Raw genomic sequence first — 20009 nt, 5'->3', positions numbered from 1 at the left:
CCTTCCTCCCTCACTTTTCCTCCCTTCCTCTTCCTTCCTTCCTCCCTCCCTCACTTTTCCTTCCTTACTTCCTCACTCACGTTTCCTCCCTCCCTCCCTTTTCCTTCCTTCCTCCCTTTCTCCCTTCCTCTTCCTTCCTTCCTTCCTTCCTCTCTTCCTCTTTAAACTGCTTCCATCCAGACGCAGGTTTAATGTGCCCAGATGCAGGACTGACAGGTTAAATGTGCCCAGATGCAGGACTGACAGGTTTAATGTGCCCAGATGCAGGACTGACAGGTTTAGAAAACCCTCGGTTCCATTGGCTGTTGGCACTGAGGTCACTTTAACTCCTTATTTTGATCCAGTGAGGCACTGTTGCACTTTGTTTGTTTGCTTGTTGTTGAATTGATGTTAACGGTTTAACATTTGTTTGTTTGTTTCCCCATGCCACCCATGATGTTGTTGCTCCCATTTTTGCTGCTGGCTGCACCGCAAACTGCCCTCCGGGGACAATAAAGATCTCTGGACTTGAAGTGGGGAGAAAAGAGAGAGGGGAGAAATGCACCGTTACGTCAAATCACACTGGTAAATCTTAAGGCAAAATCAATTAGTTAGAGTTTCCTGCTTTGAATGCCAGCAGCAAATCAGAGGTTTGAAACAGCCTGGTTGTTTGTACTCGTGTATCGAGCTCGTTAGGAATATCGATCCCACTCCTCATTAGTACGACTGTCACGAACCGGTTCCCCTCCTGAGTCCAAATTTAATTTCCTGCCTTTAGTTCATCTTAGCGAAAAAACAACTCGCAGCTTTTGGGTTTTGTTTCCAGTTTTGCAGTAGATCCATGTGTGCCCTCTTCATATCAATAATATTTAAATGTGAGGGGAAAACTGCTGTTCAGGGCGGCGCAGCGGCATCGAGCTCAGCCAAGAGCCCGAGTAAATGTTAATTGGCAGAGCAAATATGCCAACGATGGTCATTACTGCCAACAGAATCGACACTCATCCAATTATTCACTCACCTCAGTTAGTTTATTAAGACACTGTTGATCGTGCAAGTTGTGGCAGAGTAAGTAAGTAAGTGGCTCAGCAGTCGGCCGCGGGTTTGACTCCGACCTGCGGCCCTTTGCTGCATGCCCCCCCCCTCTCGCTCACCCTATTTCCTGTCTGTCCCATGTTCATCTCACCTCATCTCATCTTCATCCGCTTATCCGGGGTCGGGTCTCGGGGGCAGCAGCATTAGCAGGGGACCCCAAACTTCCCTTTCCCGGGCCACATTAACCAGCTCTAACTGGGGGATCCTGAGGCGTTCCCAGGCCAGTGTGGAGATCTAATCTCTCCACCTGGTCCTGGGTCTTCCCCGAGGCCTCCTCCCAGCTGGACGTGCCTGGAACACCTCCCTAGGGAGGCGCCCAGGGTTCATCCTTACCAGATGATCCTGAACCACCTCAACTGGCTCCTTTCAACACAAAGGAGCAGCGGCTCTACTCCAAGTTCCTCACGGATGCTGAACTTCTCCCCCTCTCTCTCTAAGGGAGACTCCAGCCCCCCTCCTGACCTGTCCCATGTTGCTGCTGGAAAAACTGCCCAAAAAATCATCTTGAAAACATAAATAACACTATTTTGTTCTGAAACAAAGTCATTTTTTTCCAATTTACTGCTACACAGCGATTCCTTTCAGGTCTAGATCGACTCTAAGTGCCTTCACGTGATTTTGTTTCCAGTCCTTTAGTAATAAAGAACAACAGAGCCATAAAATATAAGACCCTCAGCCCCTCTCTGGCTTTGTGTGAAGCAGATAAGCCTTTATTCTGTCCGTGTAAAGTGGCATTAAACAACCTAAAGAGGCCCGAGGCACTGTTGCAGCCTATGTGGACGGAATGAGGCTTGTTGGGGTGGAAGCGGGGGTTTGAAGGTCGCGTGTGGTCAGAATTCCCTGAGAGAGCTCTGCCCTACCCAGGCTGGTGTTTGTGTGTGTGTGTGACAGAATGATAGGATCTGTATGGAAACCCAGTGGCTCCAACAAGGCAGCAAAGGCGTCCGTGACTAAAACACGGGGCTGTTAAACGGCGTGTCACGTCTCCTGATGCCAGAACTCCCTGTGGATGTATGCAGCCAGCAACCGGCCAACAGGGCGAATTAATTCCAGGACATGCACTGCCCTCAATTCACACCTACTGCCCAGGGCCCGGACAAAAGCCACACACAGTTTGCAGTCCCCCTTGTTCCTACTGAAATGGCTTTAGGCAAAGTAATTGGTGCGAAAGACACAAAGGAATAAATAAGCGTGCAACTGTAGTTTGAGTTGAAAACACTTCGTGCTCCAGGTTTGAGTAGATTACGTCGGTTGCTGGTGTCTTTTTTAGTTGGCTAGCATGAACTCCAACAACAACTTTTAAGCTGTTGATCAGGAAACTAAAGAAAAAAGCAAGGTTGTTTGTTTAGTATGGGTTTTGCGAGTTCATGGACTGAACAGTGACTACGCAGATACAATGTAGATTTGCTTTATGGTGCGTGCATTTCCAATAGCTTCATCCCAGTGTTCATTTAAGATGGCTGATGTGACTAGCAGGGAATTAGCTGTGTGCAGCTGTTTTTAAATGAGCTTTTGGTTTCTAGCTGCTTTCTAGACCCAAGTCTGCAGGAGAGGGACTTTCAACTGTTTTGTTGGGACTATACTGTAAGACATGGGTGTCAAAGTGATCCAGTAAAGGGCCGTGTGGCTGCAGGTTTTCATTCCAACCAATCAAAAACACACCTGGTCCAACAAATCAACTGTGTGAAGACAGTTCAGGTGAGTGAGTAAGTCGAGTCAGGTGTGTTCTTGCTTGGTTGGAATGAAAACCTGCAGCCACACGGCCTTTTACTGGATCAGTTTGACACCCATGCTGTAAGAGCTTGTTGATTCTCAGCTTGAGATTGGCTCCAGTAGGCGCCGCAACCACCGATTGCCCGATTCTGCTCCTGGAGGGCCACTGTCCTGCAGGTTTTAGGTTTCTCCCTGCTCTAACACACCTGATTGTAACAGTTTTCAAACCTGTGACCAGACTCAGTTTACCGTCCTCCTGAGTGCGAGTTTGTGCTATAAACAGACCGTAAAAACGAGTTTACTTCCGTCACACATATATCCTGCGCATGTACCGACGCAGCGATTTGTCAGAAAGTCATTGTGAAGTGTCCTAACTCCTAGTCTCCAATGTGGCTCAGTGGAGACTTGGAGGGTCGTCCTCCATTCGAGAGATCGGCGGGTCGACCCCCACCTCCCCCGGTCCAAATGTCGAAGTGTCCTTGGGCAAGACACTGAACCCCGAATTGCTCCCTGTGCTGCATGGGTGTATGAATGTGGTGTGAATGGTTAGATGAGATGGTCTGTAGATGTCCACTGCCATCAGTAGTAGAGTAGTCAGAAGACTAGAAAGGTGTTTTATAAGTACAAGTCCATTTACCATTACCAAGTCCTAAATCTCGTTTGGTTATTCCCTATCTAGTGCACCATTTAATAAACATTATATAGGGAATAGTGAATGATTTCAAACACAGCTCTTGAAACTGTGCGACTTGACCGCGGCGTTTTGCCACCGCCCCCTGCGGCAGCAGCCTGCTCCCGTCCACTTCACAGGCGAGGCGTGGTTAATCTATAACGACTCTATGGTCACGTCCCTCGTCCCCTTGGCTACTCTGGGAACAAAACAAACTGTGTTACGTGCCGTGTGTTCCTTTCTGCTCGCTCTCCTGTCTTTTTCAGCTGCTGCCCTCTCCTGCCTGGCAGCGGCGACGTGCAGGTGCGGCTCATTACCAATCGGGGTTACGGATATCAGAAGAGCTGCAGTTAGGGTTATTGGACCAGACAGCAGCTTCAGTCTGTGTGTGTGTGTGTGTTGTAGTTTAACATGGGTTGTGTACTGTTGTTTACAGTATATATATATATATTACTAATGCAACTTTCATACTGTTTAACCCTCCTGTTGTCCTCGGGTCAAAATGAGCCGCCACTGTGTTAAAAACCCAAAACAAATCCCCTAAAAGATATTTTTTTAACTTGAAATTTTATAACTTTTCCTAGATTGGCACCAACAGTAGAATAAGTGAAATGTTGCTTTTATTCACATTTCCATGTAAGCTGTACAAAAAAAGGTACAAAGGTCGTCCTGGGGTCAAAATGACCCGTGAGGCACAAAGAGTTGAACTCAAGGTCACAGAGTTATTTACAAACCACTGAATGTTACAATGTTTGAGTTGTTTTAATCAGTAGCAGACGTAAACAAGACAGATCATGGGGTCTTCTCACGGACTGCTGTGCCTTTGATCAGTCTCAGATCAATGAGTAGCAGACGTAACGAGACAGTAGCAGACGTAAACAACACACAGGTGTTAACGCAGACTGCAGAGATTATAAAGGTGCTGCAGACGACAGGGCCCCGAACTCTGTCTGTGCTGAAGCCGTGAGTGAGCGTTATAACGCTGAAGAGGCTCTAGAGCGAGACAACTGTGATTCAGAAGAGGAAGTGGAGGATGTATCAGAAGAAGAAGATGGGGAGGAATACAACCCAGAGCATGATGAATCATCTTCAGAAGAAGAAGAAAACCCTGAAGCTGAAAGAGAGACGTTCCTTTCAAAAAATGGCAACATAACATGGTCCTCAGCAGCACAGGACCAACCCAGGACCCACAAGGTACGCCGTTTCTCATGCCCATGACATTGTCTCTACATTCTACCTGTTTATCACACCAGCAATAGTTTAATAGGTTTAAATTCAATTAAGCTGCTTATATTAGGGGTTTAGTGAAGACGGGTCATTTTGACCCGAAGGGTTAAGAAGGTAGATTTTCATTTTGAGACCTTTTATTTAACTGTTAATACAGGCCTATTGTTTTACACGTATTTAAATTTCCTTATCTACATTAATTTTATTGTTACTTGTACCTCATCCCCTGGGATACTCAGGGGAGAATGCGACATTCATCATTTATGCATGCTGTATGCAGTGCACTGCATCTGAAGTGCAAAGGGATTTCAAGGTTGCAGATTAAAGTTAAGACTACGACACATTTTGGGCCAAAAATGAGGTGTAGCATGTCGCATTAATAGTTAAAAGTGTCTCCGGTGAACAGCAGTGGGATCCACTCACTTGTTTTGGTGCTTTGAACCCTGCAGATGTGCATGGTACTGTGCCACCGAGTTCAGTGTGACGCTGCAGACTTCACAGGTGTAACTCCGTTTCAGACCTGAAATCGAAAAACAAGAAATGCATTTTTAAAAACCTGACATTTTCACGTGATCGTACAATTTGATTTTCACTCTACTAGAAAGAATCAAACGTCGACAGATCTCCCCCCCAAATATTCCATCCCAGCAGATATGTTTCAGTCTTACGTGTGTGTGTGTGTGTGTGTGTGTGTGTGTGTGTGTGTGTGTGTGTGTGTGTGTGTGTGTGTGTGTGTGTGTGTGTGTGTGTGTGTGTGTGTGTGTGTGTGTGTGTGTGTGTGTGTGTGTGTGTGTGTGTGTGTGTGTGTGTGTGTGTGTGTTTTCCAAGATTGCCATATGAGATTGATGCTTGTGGTGATGGAGCGGAAAAATCAATTACCGTAATTTCCGGACTATAAGCCGCTACTTTTTTCCCTCGTTCTGGTCCCTGCGGCTTATACAACGGTGCGGCTTTTCTATGGCTTACGGTAACCAGGGGCGCGCACTACCGAGGATGCGCGAGACCGAGGCAGACATCTGGCGCCAGGTAACGAGAGCAAAACAAAGAGTAGGAGAGCGTCAGCGACAGTTTGCGCGAAGGAAGTGTTCATGCAAACACCCTCAACATGGAAAACAAACGGAGAAGTGCATATGATGCTGCTTTTAAGTTAAAGGCAATCGATCTGGCTGTCAAAGAAGGAAATAGAGCTGCTGCACGTACCTGGTTGGTTATTTTGATAACGTAAACGGCCGCGGGACTGCACTTTTACTGCCGTGTTACAGGCGAGCACTTTGTATTACTTTGCACCGTTGTATTATTTGTACTCTGCACGAATGCTGTCCGCCTAGTCAAAGATGTGAAAGTTTGATTGAATGATTGAAAGATTTATTGTTAATAAATGGGACGCTTTGCGTTCCCAAACAGTCGTCTCTGTCCCGACAATCCCCTCCGTGGTAGCAGGAACCCCTATATACTACGGTAATAACACATCAAAACGCCTGCGGCTCATAGTCGGGTGCGGCTTTTATATGGAGCAATCTGTATTTTACCCTAAATTTAGCTGGTGAGGCTTATAGTCAGGTGCGCTTTATAGTCCGGAAATTACGGTAGAACGGGGCAGACAATGAAATCTCATGAACTTCAAGTCCCGGGGAAAGTACGTTCCACAGCTGGATGTGTAAGCGAGTGCTTTAGTCGTTTTTTTTTTTTTTCAGATAAAGAATAAAAATATTGTTTTTCATTGACTTCGATACAATCTGGAACCAGTGGAGTCGCCCCCTGTTGGACATTAGAAAGAATGCAGATTTAAGGCATTGTCACCCCGTTAAGACTTTCACATTGGCTTCACTTTTCAGACCCAGAAGTTACGTCCATTTCTACAATACAGTCTGTCATTATGTCTGGGCACCATGAATATTGGCGACATTCCAGTTGAATTATTCCTTTACATTACTTCATTCATTCATTCATTCATCTTCAACCGCTTGTTCCTGTCGTGGTTGCGGGGGGCTGGAGCCGATCCCAGCTGACATTGGACGTGAGGCGGGGTCCACCCTGGACAGGACGCCAGTCTATCGCAGGACACATAGAGACGAACAGAGACAGACAACCATTCACACCTACGGGCGATTTTAGAGTCACCAATGAACCAGGAACCCTCTTGTTGTGAGGCGACAGTGCTGACCACCACACCACCGTGTCATCCCTTCACATCAGTTCAGCCTCATCTAATGTAAATAAGTTTAAAGTAAGGAATCAACACAACTCAGGTCGTGTCCAGAACCTTATTTATTTGGGATCAACAGAATTTAGTAAGTCTTTTTAAATAATATAAAAACAACATCCTCAGTGTCTGTGATAGCGGTCGTATTGAGTCAGCGTCCTGTTCCTGCAAATGATGAGCCGCCCGTGTAATCGCTGTCATGTTGTTGTGCTAATCTTATTGTAGGATGAAAAATGGCCACCTTGATTGCTTCGCTCTCACAATTGAGTTAACGCCTTTGAAAAAATGCCTCTGAGCAAAAGGCCAAGAGAATGTGAATGTCACCCTGCAATCATTGAATCACATTTCCATATCCCCCGCAATCGAATTCCCCCCGTATGAAAGATCGTTTACTTTCAACCATCACACCAAGGAACGAGCTGCTGAGTTATTTTCCACCTTCAGGGTAGTGGCAGGTGATGCTGAAAAGGTTCAGTTTTCTAACAACTTACTTCTCCTTTATTGATGTCAGCTGTTTTCTCCTAACCTTCTGATGGAGGGCAATATTCCCACAGAGAGGGAAAGAGGCAAATCTCTCCCTTTCACTTTCCCCTGATAAGCTGCACAATAACCGCGCTGTCAGTCTGCCGCCACCTGGACCGAGATTTCAATTTTGCGCGGCCGTCCCCAGATGCAGTCGCGAGCTGACATTAAAGTTCTGCAGCAGGCGGTGAAGGTCTGCTCTGCAGTGCCCCCTTTGACAGCTTGCTTCTCAAATAATTTCTGAAAGGGTGAAAGATTAAACAGCAGACCCGGTATCCATCACTGCCAGCCACCTGCGTCCGTTCCCGCATGGCTCTGCCCTGCATGAGCGATGAAGCACCGGGAGCCTTCGGGCCTCTGTGGTTGCTTCCCCTCGATCACCTGTACCTCTCCTACTTTCTGAGGCATTGCCGGAGAGTCATTAGAGAATCGTTTGTTTTGGTTAACTCGTCCCTTATCCTAGAAAAAGAGATGCAGCTCAGAAGAGGATGCAGAAGAAGAATAATGTGCTCTGCGGTGTCATTTGTTTTGGTTAGGTTGGGATTGTGTAAAAGCACAGTAACAGGTTGTGGGGATGGAGTGTGTAGGAAAAAAATGCTATTTGATGTCTTATATCTTCATTTGATGTCACAGTCACAGAGGCAACTGAAGAAAGTAGAAAAGAAAGTAGCCCGTGGGTAAATTACTGAAACAAAGAAAGACTCTAAAGGAATTTGGGCAAATGTTCTTTAAATCTGCTCATCTCAGCACCTCATTATACCAACTTTGAGTGCAAACCTCGGGATGTATTCACAAAACATCCTGAGGCTAAAATGTACTCGGTTGGATGAGTAAGGGGGGGTCGTGTCCAGAGTTCTTGGTCTCGGGGTAATTCACAAAGCCTAACAGTGCTGAGTCTGAGGGCGCACTCACACTGTCGTTCTGTACCGGGCCAAAACCGTTTTTTCAGCTAATGCCTAGTACCTTTAAGCAGTGTGAGTGCACCAGTTCCGCGCATAACAGCCGACAGCGGGCCGCCCACGGCAGGCTTTAGCAGAGCCGTTTGCGCACGTGTACGAGCACGAGCCTTACGGCGGTATGTAGGGCTGTATGTATGTGCGCCTGTTCGGACATGGAAAATAGAACGACGGACCATGCGCGGACATTTAACAGCAACAACAATGGCGGTGAAAGGTTCATGTTGGTGTGATGCGGAGGTGGAGTGTTTACTGCAGATTTGGTCGATGAAAAGATTCAAAAACAGTCGACAAGACGCACAAAAACTCTGAGGTCTGTGGAAAGATTTGTAAACAAAGCCATGCATCGCCGTGACGTCATCAATGCGTGTGACGTGTTACGGCGTGATGACGTATAGGCAGCAAGAAGCATTCTCCGAGGCCCAGGTAGTGTGAGTACAAACAGGGCTGGGGCGCGGGGGGAGAGGGAGGGGGGACAAGTACCCTAAAGCCCGGGTCGCGGTGCGGAAGGACAGTGTGAGTGCGCCCTGAGAGTCACTGAGACATTCGAACAGTCAGTAAGCTGCTGTGTGTCAGTTTGGGGAAAAAATAATAGCGATAACTAATAAACATTTTGAAGCATTCGGATTGCAGGTGAGTTAATACGGATGCTACATTACTTGAACTGTGTAAAAAAATGCAATTTGCAGCGCGCCTCAAATATACCTCAAATAATTCTGCCTGTTAAAAACATCCCATGGTCTTTTTTCGGCACTTCCATACATCAAATAAGCCATCAAGACAGTTTTGTCCGTGTAACAACTATTAACGGAAAAATCTGTGAGAGTCGCTAACAGCCGGACGTAGCTAACAGTGATTAGCTTGGTGCAGTATGGTACAGCAAACCTCTGCAGCAGCATGAGAAGAGTCCCTACACACAAAACAAAGCACCAATGGGCTCTTTCCTTTGGGATTGACTTTGGTAATCCACTTGAATGGACTTTACTATGAGAGGAGCTGGTACAGGGGCCAGGAGGTAAGTCTTTAAAACACTCTTTTAATAAACTCTGGGTTCACTAACTACGCTGTCTGTGCTTTGTTTTATGTGTAAGGACTCTTCTCATGCTACTGCAGAGGTTTGCTGTTATTTTGAGCAGGATTCTTAGTTAAAAAAGACGTTTTAATCAGTGTTAGCCACGTCCAGCTGTTAGCGACTCTCCTGGATTTCTCCATTAATAGTTGTTACATTAAAAAAAACTGTCTCGATGGCTTATTTGATGTATGTAAGGGCCGAAAAAGACCATGGAAGGATTTTACGCTGGATTTAAACTTTTAAGTCCTCCTCAAAACACATCTTTAGAATCTGTGAATATTCTCATTTGTCCAGGTCGTCGTTATCCTCAAAGCAATTTCAGTCAAAAACAACTGGACTTGGTTATTTGTCTAGGAAGACCAGTCCCAGTCTGGTTCTGGTCCTGGTCCGGTCCCAGCCTGGTCCTGGTCCAGTCCCAGCCTGGTCAGATGCGTACATGAACTGATGAAGCCTCTTGGATGAGAGGTGAAACGTCTTCCTAGAAAAATAACCAAGTCCAGTTGCTTTTGACTGAAATTGTTTTGAGGATACATTTTAAGGATATAAAAATAGTCTTTGATTAATATTTTGTTTAACATGGTTTTCCCACAAAAAGGTGAAAAAACCCTCTAAAACTCTAAACTCTTAAAATGGGCTGAAAGCACATCTACGCATTCGGTGGCTACTTTCTACCAGAGGTTGATGATGATTGACTAAAACTATTGTATGGAATCAGCTTAGAGAGTTCCACATCAATCTACATATTTTTTGTACATGATCGGGACTGTGTATCTTCATACAGTGCACATTGTATCATGGGTCGTCCTTCATTCGATAGATTGGCGGTTCGATCCCCACTCCCCACATGTCACAGTGACCTTGGGCAAGACACTGAACCCCGAATTGCTCCCCGTGCTGCGCATGGGTGTGTAAATGTGGTGTGAATGGTTAGATTAGATGGTATGTAGATGTCCACTGCCATCTGTGTGAATGGGCGAATGTGACAAACACTGTGAAAGCACCTTCAGTAGTCAGAAGACTAGAAAGGTGCTATATAAGTACAAGTCCATCATATGAGTGGGAGAGATCCACGCCCCTAAATGCGACAAAAATATTCCCCCAGACCATTTACTGCAGAAAAGCTCAGATGGAAAGTTCATAAACCACAATCTAATCTCATTGAAAGCTCATAGAACATGGTAACTGCAAGCTCGTCTATATTTGGCACACTCGCCTCTACATTGACTCACCAATAAGCCGCAGATTGGGGTGCTGAGTTGAGTTATTTCGTTTGCTCCGTAGTAAATCTCTGGTTGTCTCTCAGCTAATTGAGACCTATTGCCTGAGCCGTTGGGTGGGCAGTTGGTGGCAGTATGACTGATCAGCGGTGTACACCCCCTGTGTGAATTGTGGTTTATGAGCAGGGAAAAGGTTGTGCAGGTCTGGCATCCATGCTAAATTAAGCAGCAGTCATCTGCCCCACTCTCTGATTGCAGCAGGGCATCCAGGCTGAAAGAGAATATGCTAAATCTGAATCTGAACGAAACAAATTGTTTGGTAAGTTGCGACTGCGGGACATATTTTAATGAATTGCTTTGTGAAATGGGACTTTCAGAGTGGAATCATCACTCAAATGGTTTCAGCCCCTTGAAGTAATAAAACAGGCGTGCTCACCCAACCCCAGATAAGATTGGTCTCTGAAATGGAGCACAGTTAGGAAATGGGCAGTGGGTAGAGATGTAATATCTTGACAGAACTGGCCTTACCTGGGAACAAATGGCTGGCCTTCTGCTGGTCCAATCTGGTGTTTAGATTGCACCAGTCAGTGTAAACGAGCACATACTTTGCCCTTTGTTTTCCTCTTGAAGAAAACCTTGATCAGCCAGCTATTAAGGAATTAATAGATCTATTTTGGGATTTCAGGGGGCGGTAAATATAACACGCAGCCAAGAGCAACAGCGTGACAGCTGCAATTGGGCTCTATTAAGGACGAGCTGGTAGGCAGAGGAAGTGTGAAAGAGGGAGACAACATGCTTTATCACATCTGCCAGAAATGCATCGCCGATTAACGGCTGTGGTGGCGTCTTGAAAAACACAATTTGTCTGTCGGGGCGTTTGACAGGCTAGGCTGAGGTCTTGACTTAGTGTTTTTGAGTGAGCACTGACAAAATAGGACTGTGTCTTCTTTTGGCAGCTAGGAATCAAAAGAAACCCATTTACATATAAGCAATATAATGAGAAAGACAGTGCAAAATGTTCTTAATCCATTTGGAGGACATTAGAGTTTAAGTTCAATTTTGAGCCAAATTGACAGTGGCACAAATATTGTTGGGGCGACATGGTGGTGTGGTGGTTAGCACTGTCGCCTCACAGCGAGAGGGTTCCTGGTTATAATCCTAGCTGGGACCCTTATGTTTGGCATCTGCATGTTCTTCCTGTGTCTGCATGGGTTTTCTCCGGGTTCTCCGGTTTCCTCCCACAGTCCAAAGACGTGCAGGTGTTCGGTTCATTGATGACTCTAAATCACCCGTAGGTGTGAATGGTTGTCTGTCTCTGTGCGTCTCTATGTGTCCTGTGATAGACTGGCGTCCTGTCCAGGGTGGACCCCGCTCACGCCCGATGTCAGCTGGGATCGGCTCCAGCCCCCACAACCTCGACAGGGATAAGTGGTTGAAGATGAATGAATGAATGAACAAATATTGTTAAACTATAGTTTTTGAATACCAACATTTCTATCAAAATCACTTTAAATTACAGTAGTGTCCTCAACTGAAACCAGCTTTGACTGATTCCTAGCCTGACATCACCAGACTAACTCATAAAAGTGTTATTTTGAAACCTCTCAGCGAAGGGTGTCATCAACGGTCTTGACCCAAATGCCTCTTGATGTAACTGGATAGACCTACAAGCAATGAAAGCAACAAAATGTGACCTTCAACCAATAGGAGCAATGAAACATGACCAACAACCAATCAACACTAAGTTGGTAGTGGCGGCCGGGTCACAAACGTTCTCCAATGACAGTTAAACAGTACACTAAAATGTGCAATACAGTAACAGAATCTTGATTCATATTTGATCAGCAATGCGTAGTTTCAGAGGAACACTTTTCAGTTTGATCTGAGTTGCGTGAGCCTGGTAACTTGTGCTGTAGAGGGCTTAAGCTGATTCTGTTCTGATTATTTCTACTGCTATAGGCCTAGTCTGCCGGGGGTAATCCTGTTCCTGTTCCTCTGAGCCTCTCTCCTCTCTGCCTGTATCATTCATGTCTCATCGATGCATGTTACTAATTCAACTTCCCCGGAGTTGTTTGGGCTTTGTCGTCTCGCAAGTATGTGCTGATGGTGGTGGTGCCTGCTGCCGTGGTCCTGCATGATGCTTCCTGCTGCTAGCTATTATCACTGTTACTCATATAAACTATCAATAGTTTTATAAATTATAGAATTTGTTGCCATAGAAACACCATCAGTAATATATCTCATTGTATCACAGCTGTTACCTTAGCTGTGCTTGTTTCTACTATTCTACTATAATAACTGTTATAACATATAAGTCATATTCACATTACTATAGATATTATTATAGTTACTGTTACTTTTGTGGTTGCTTGCATCTCTGGGTCTGTCTCTCTGTCTGTCTTTGTCTCTCTCTGTCCATCTGTCTGTCTTTCCTCTCCTTCTCTCTCCTTTTCTTCCTCTCTCCGGTGCAGACAGATGTCCGTCCTCCACAGAGCTGGGTCTGTTTGATGTTCCTGCCTAAAGGGAAGGTTTTCGTTGCCACTGTGTAGCCATGGGGGAATCGTTGGGTCTGTGTAAATCATAAATAAGTCATAGAGTGTGGTCTCTACCTACTCTGTAAAGTGTCCTGAGATGACTTTTGTTATGATTTGGCACTGTAAATATAGGTTGAATTGAATTGACTGAGAATGCCCCTTACGTTAGTAACTATGACACTTCTCTGTCAGTCGTCATCAAAAACAAGCCCCACATGAGATTAACGATTGTGATTGGCTGCGCCAGGATCGAGCCAGCTGAACATCTGTCCGCCAGAGTAAATTTAACAATCCTCAGCGGATTTGTCTGTTTCAACAAAAACCCTACTCCTTTTGACTAGACCAGGGATGTAAAAGTCAAATACATCAGAGGGCCAAAAAAACAAATTTGCTACAAGCCGAGGGCCGGACTGGTTCAAAGTTTATTAAAACATATTAAAATGATTGCATTTAACCTGTTGAACCAAGACCTAACACAGTGCACCGTGTTTTATTTAATGATTCAATTAATAATCCAATATTTTTGTACGGCTCTGTCAGTAATTGGGCTGAAAGTTGACATCTGCCCTGAATGCTGACGAATAATGAAGCTGGGGCGGCCCACTTGCGGCGCTGCAGTGAGTTCGTGGGCTACCGTTGCATTGTGGGTAATGTGGTTTCGGAGCGTGGAAAACACCAGCAGGCGGCTGTGGCGTGCGGGCCGGTTCTAATACTAATCAAATATCATCCCGGGGGCCAAGACCATTCAATTGCGGGCTGGATCTGGCCCGCGGGCCTTGACTTTGACACCCATGGACTAGACCATCGACCTTGAAATGGTTTTGGCTAAAATGTCATCCACTGAACAAACGTAAAGATCACTGGCAAGAACTCAAAACTAAACAACCAAGGTTAAGTAGCTGCTTCTCAAGATCCAACACTTATGGGACTGAAAGTTTTGGATCATTTTGACGGGTTTTTTCAAGATTGTGAGAGGGTCATGTAACATCCGTTTGTGCGTTGTTGAGCACTACCTAGTGAATAAAGGGAGTTAAAGGATATATCCTAGCCCAAATCCAACTATGACTTCTTCACACCACAACTCCCACTATTGTCCTCTGGTACTGTACTGAGAAAGAACAATACCTAATTGCGTAGGACTCTCATTGGCTCTTCTTTAGGCTAATCATGCCCTGTTAGCCTAGAATAAATCACCCTAAATCCCACGAACTTCTTCTGTATCTCACACTGTGAGACACACTGAATATTATTCCACATTAGGACGATGACTCACTGTTAGTTCGTTCAGTGAGAGATGGACACGGAGGGTGTTTTAAGTGTTTCCAAGCAGACTTAACAGCAGCTTAATTTCACAGCCAATTAGACTGGTAGGATATAACATCCCTCTCTATTAAGGCATAATGAGCAACTAAGAGATCAGGAGGGTAGTTCTTGCCAAAAAAAAGGGAGAAATGTTGTAAAAATAATGAAATACCGCTCTGAAAGCTGGGCTTAAATCTGGTTATATCCATACCCACAAGTCTCCCCTTTGCAGACATGTCCACGTTATGATAATTCAAATAAATCATCATAATCCAAAACAGTTTGGGACAAAAATATGAATTATAAATGTGTTATTTTGGCCTATTCTAAAATGGAGGATTTGAATATTTCACAATACTGAGGTCCGTAAATTGGGTCTGACTGGAAAGCTGGGACTCTTGTGGATGTAGTGAGACCATATTTTGTGAAACTTTACCTTGAGGATGTATGGTGTAACGTAAATAATGGGGGCGTCGGAGTAGTTTACAGAACAGAAGTGCACGCCATCCAATTGCAGGAGTCTCTAAATGTCAAAAGTTTTCGATATAAAATCACAGCGTGGTTTTTTTCTATGGTGTACCTCAAAGTCTTGGTGTCCTAATGTGGTAGTTTGGACCATTTTTCATATTTCTTGAGCTGTAAAAATGGTTAAACATTGCACCAGATCAGTGAAACAAATGGGTTCAATTTCAAAATTGCTGCAACAAGCTATGAGACATAATGGAGCGTGGGCATGGGCATCATATAACTCCATCATAATGATCTAAACCCTTATACACTTTCAAAATTTGAAGAGCCACCTAAGGAGAACACAATCTATATTACAGATTTATGACTAGAATAACCTGACACACTGTGCTGTGCTACATCTCAAATTAATCTTCCGGTCCCCAGCTTTCAGATGATGTACACCAAATCTATGTGGTTCGGACTGTTGATGTGCGATCTCCCCCTGAACCTCCCCATCCCACACCCTCATAAAACAGGGGGTGGATTGGAAAGAGGTTAAGATGGCGACACATTGGTTGTTTCATTCTACAGAAACATATTTAGTGTTGCATTAATGCACTTTAGTCTCATCTCATCTCATCTTCATCGGGGTCAGGTCTCGGGGGCAGCAGCTTTAGCAGGGGACCCCGAACTTCCCTTTCCCGGGCCACATTAACCAGCTCTAACTGGGGGATCCTGAGGCGTTCCCAGGCCAGTGTGGAGATCTAATCTCTCCACCTGGTCCTGGGTCTTCCCCGAGGCCTCCTCCCAGCTGGACGTGCCTGGAACACCTCCCTAGGGAGGCGCCCAGGGTTCATCCTTACCAGATGATCCTGAACCACCTCAACTGGCTCCTTTCAACGCAAAGGAGCAGCGGCTCTACTCCGAGTTCCTCACGGATGCTGAACTTCTCCCCCTCTCTCTAAGGGAGACTCCAGACCCCCTCCTGAGGAAACACATTTCAGACGCTTGCACCCGCGACCTCATTCTTTCGGTCCTGACCCAGCTTTCATTACCACAGGTGAGGGTAGGAACCAAGATTGACCGGTAGATCCAGAGCTTTGCCTTCCTCAGCTCTCTTTTCGTCACAACGGTGCGGTAGAGCGACTGCAGCTCCGCCCCCGCTGCTCCGATTCTCCGGCCAAACTCACGCTCCATCGTCCCCTCACTCGTGAACATGATCCCGAGGTACTTGAACTCCTTACTTGGGGTAAGGACTCATTGCACTGTAGTGCATGTCTTAAATGTTTAAAAAACAAACAATTTGCTCTCCGAGTGAATATAGCTTCATGTGAAGAGCTTTCTCGCTGCATTCAAGAGGAGCTGCTTTGCCAGGAGAAGCACTTTGTGAATACGTGTTGCTCCGTCTGAAACCGTCTTAAGAGCCTACACAAACAAGAGACGTACAGACACGGAGCAGACGTGAAGCATAAAGGACTGTTCTTTTGACAGCCATGGTAATGGATGGGAGTGAAAACACCAGCTGTAGCACAGCGCACGGTTTAAGTGAGTTTATGTTTTCCTTCCTGTATTTTGATTCATTTTGACGTATTGTCAGCGAAGCTCGCAGAAAACATGTCGTAATTCATGCCGAATGGAAGGCCTGAGAGACACACTGTTGATCTCATTGTTACAAATTTAAAGTGCACAATCTTTTCAATGTCAAGAGTCGGGTCTGGCTGTGGAAGTGAGAGTCCCATGCACGCTGGAGCACTTCCACGGCTCGGATCAGACTGACCTCTCTAGGTTGAATCATCACTCTCCAAGATTTACAACCGTACAAAGAGTGTGTAAATAAGAAAGACCTAGACTAAAATCAATTTGACATGGTTGTAAGCAAATACTGAATATGACATCATGGATATATCTGAATAGTGAGTAATGTTATGGATCAGAAATGTAATATCTTAATAAATGTGTCAGTACGCCTGTGAATGTCCATTGTCCTGGTCGTCGTTATCCCAAAAGCAACTGGACTTGGTTATTTGTCTAGGAAGACGTTTCACCTCTCGTCCAAGAGGCTTCATCAGTTCATGTACGCATCTGAATACTATGTAGAGTAAGTAGTGTTTTATTATCCATCTGCATTATCCTTAAGCATAACAGTCACTCAGGTCAGTCAAAAAGGGAGTCAAAGACAAATGACAGAACTTCCTGTCTTATACTGCACACCCCATCAGATCTTTCCAATACACACCCATACATTTACAGTCAGTGGCGTCTACTTTGTGTCCAGACGTCTTCATAGATAATGGGCAACTGCGCTGGGCGCGAGCAACGGCTGCATTGATTTCTTCACGTTAATCTTTTAGCATGTGATACAAATTAACCAGGGCAATACGGTGGTGTAGTGGTTAGCACCGTCGCCTCACTGGAGCCCTTCTGTGTGGAGTTTGCATGTTGTCCCCGTGTCTGCGTGGGTTTTCTCCGGGTTCTCCGGTTTCCTCCCACAGTCCAAAGACGTGCAGGTGTTCGGTTCATTGATGACTCTAAATCACCCGTAGGTGTGAATGGTTGTCTGTCTCTGTTTGTCTCTATGTGCCCTGTGATAGACTGGCATCCTGCCCAGGGTGGACCCCGCCTCACGCCTGATGTCAGCTGTAGGCAGTAAAGAAAGACAGAGACTATTTCCTCAGATTAAAACCAGGTACTATCTATTCGTGCTAATGCACTTTCTTGCAGTACTGTATAGAACAGGGGTCTGCAACCCGCGGCTCTTGGGCCCCACTGGGCTCATCGGCCCCTTTTCAGTGGCACCCTGTAGCTTTGCCAAAAAATCATATAAACAATAAGTAAATAACGTATTAGGTGAAACTAAAATATGCGTCACATCCTTGGTCTACTGCCCAGCGCCTTTCCCTGCAGGTGGCTAATCTGGAGTCGGTGACCCGCACTGCTGATGGATAACCCCCCACCCCCCCACCCCCCAAAAAAAGAAAACAATTAGCGAGGAAAATAGTGTTTCGTGGACATATTCATTTGCTTTCCCATGATGATGGCTTACGTGTGCTTGATATGTGGTGAGAAATTAGCGAACAACCGCCATTTTAGGACAGGTAACAAAGCCAGGTAACAGTAACTACATATATAAACCTTTATAAGCTGTGACATCAAATATGTTTTGAGGCTCCAGACAAATTTTATCTGGTGGATGAGGGGGCAAAATGGCATTTTTGATAGTAAAGGTTGCAGAGCTCCGCTAAAGCCCACCTCTTTCAAGCGGGCCAAGCTGTCGGCTGTTATGCACGGAACGGTTGCACTCACACTGCTTAAACGTACTAGGCTTTAGCTGAAAAGCCTGTTTTGGCACGGTACCGAAGGACAGTGTGAGTGCGCCCTTAAAGACTGTTTTATCTTTTTATCATGTGGTGGTGGGAGCGAAGAGCTGGGTGGGCAGCAGGTGTATTTGACTTCTTCACAATTCAAACACAGGATCAGTGGAGTGCTAATGTCCTTGCATGCGTGCCTTTACCCTCTTATCACTCTATCTAATCAGAGGTCTTCCCTGTCATTTTTAGCTCAATCTCACGTCGATGGCCGAGGGGTCCAATAGTTACACTGTATAATTCCCTTCAGATGAAAAATACACCTAACACAGCTGAGGAAATAGTTTTCAGAATGATCCCAAGTGGAATATATCGTAACCAGTTTGTTTTTCCTGTGCTCTTGTCTGCTTAATGTTATTAAGTATACAATATTATCCGCTCTGGCAAGAAATGAAATGACTAATGGACGCATCTTATGTCTGCTGGTGTTGGAAATCGCGTTAGGCGGAGTACACAGCCTATGTGGGAGTGATTAATAAAACAATGGGAATGACAGCATGGAGGCATGTTTTATGATTCACTGTGTTCACTGCTAAACAGAACATGGCAGAGATTATTTAGCTCTGAGATCTCATGTGAGTGTGTCGTATGTCATGCTGATGCAAAGTTAATGTGAGCAAAAGACAGTGTCTCTGAAGTGGCATCCACCAAACCGTAACCCTTGATCTACAGTTTGTGCATTTAATGAACGGGCGGCTATCAACTAAAAACCAAGCTGGCTCCTGTCTGGCTTTACAACGCCTGGTTGTCTGTCACTGTCAGGTATCAGGGTGAACCCGGGATGGTTTTCCACTCAGCAGAACAGATGCAGAGGCTGCAGCTCTTGTTTCCTGTAGCTACTGCATAGAGACAGGATGTAGGAAGATAAAAGAGACTGTGTGATGTTTCAGCCTCTTATAGGATGTCCATTATACCCTGTGCAATAACGATAATTAAGTAGCAATCATCTCTTTGTATTCCTCTAGTTTTAGATAACTACATGTGCCCTCATTACCCAGGCCTGTGCCAGAATAAGACTCTCTTCTGGATCGTTCTACCTTTTAACCTTCCAGGAGATTCATGTTTTATACTTAACAGGTAGAATTGGGGTTGAGTAAATACCCAACCTGTGATTTATTCAGTCCACTCGATATTCACACAGAATAAGTGAGGGTTTTGTGATCAATTTAGATTAGATGTGTTGCCGGTTCTCATTTACAGGGCGTCTCATACTGCATTTTGTATGTCCGTATGTGACGTATCAGGCTTCTTACTCGACAAGGTACAATGTAAAACCATCCACGGCAGTATTGCGTGTTCAGAGCAAGCACTCCAGAAGTCAGGTGACAGGCCTGAACTTTTGCTGAGGAAGGAGGTCAGGGTGGATGGTTGGGTCAAACACACACCAGACTCCCCCCCCTTGAGACTGCCGTTCGTGTCCTGTTCCTGTTATAGTGAAATTTTGCATGATCTTGATCAAACCGTGATCTTTTCCTGAACTAACCACTTAGTTTTGATGCCTCAACCTAAGCAGGGACTCATATAATTGAACTTGATATAAAGGACATTTCCATTCAAATCAACATAGCAAAATGGTCAGAGCGGCGGCCATTTTTATGTGTGCTGTTGCCAAGCATTGGACTAGCTTCTGTATGAACCGACTTGCGGCTGGTCCTACGTGCAGGTTGCGGAGGAATGGCCGAACAAGCAGTGCAGTAGTGGCCGTAG

The 20009-nt window shown here is 45.3% G+C and overlaps 1 protein-coding gene across 1 annotated transcript in view; it reads right to left on the bottom strand.

Annotated features, from left to right (window-relative positions):
* Positions 1-5100: 5100 nt before the first annotated feature.
* The window catches only part of zmat4a (zinc finger, matrin-type 4a), a gene marked incomplete at both ends in the record, with an annotated part of 140319 nt that continues 125410 nt past the window's right edge, over positions 5101-20009 (bottom strand). The window contains 1 exon segment of the mRNA XM_083912930.1: positions 5101-5201. Coding sequence (XP_083769056.1) covers positions 5101-5201 — 101 coding nt within the window.

Source organism: Echiichthys vipera, assembly GCF_963691815.1.
Source record: "Echiichthys vipera genome assembly, chromosome: 4".
Lineage (NCBI taxonomy): Eukaryota > Metazoa > Chordata > Actinopteri > Perciformes > Trachinidae > Echiichthys > Echiichthys vipera.
The sequence above is the reverse complement of the archived record's forward strand: the minus strand, read 5'-3'. Positions and strand labels throughout refer to the sequence as shown.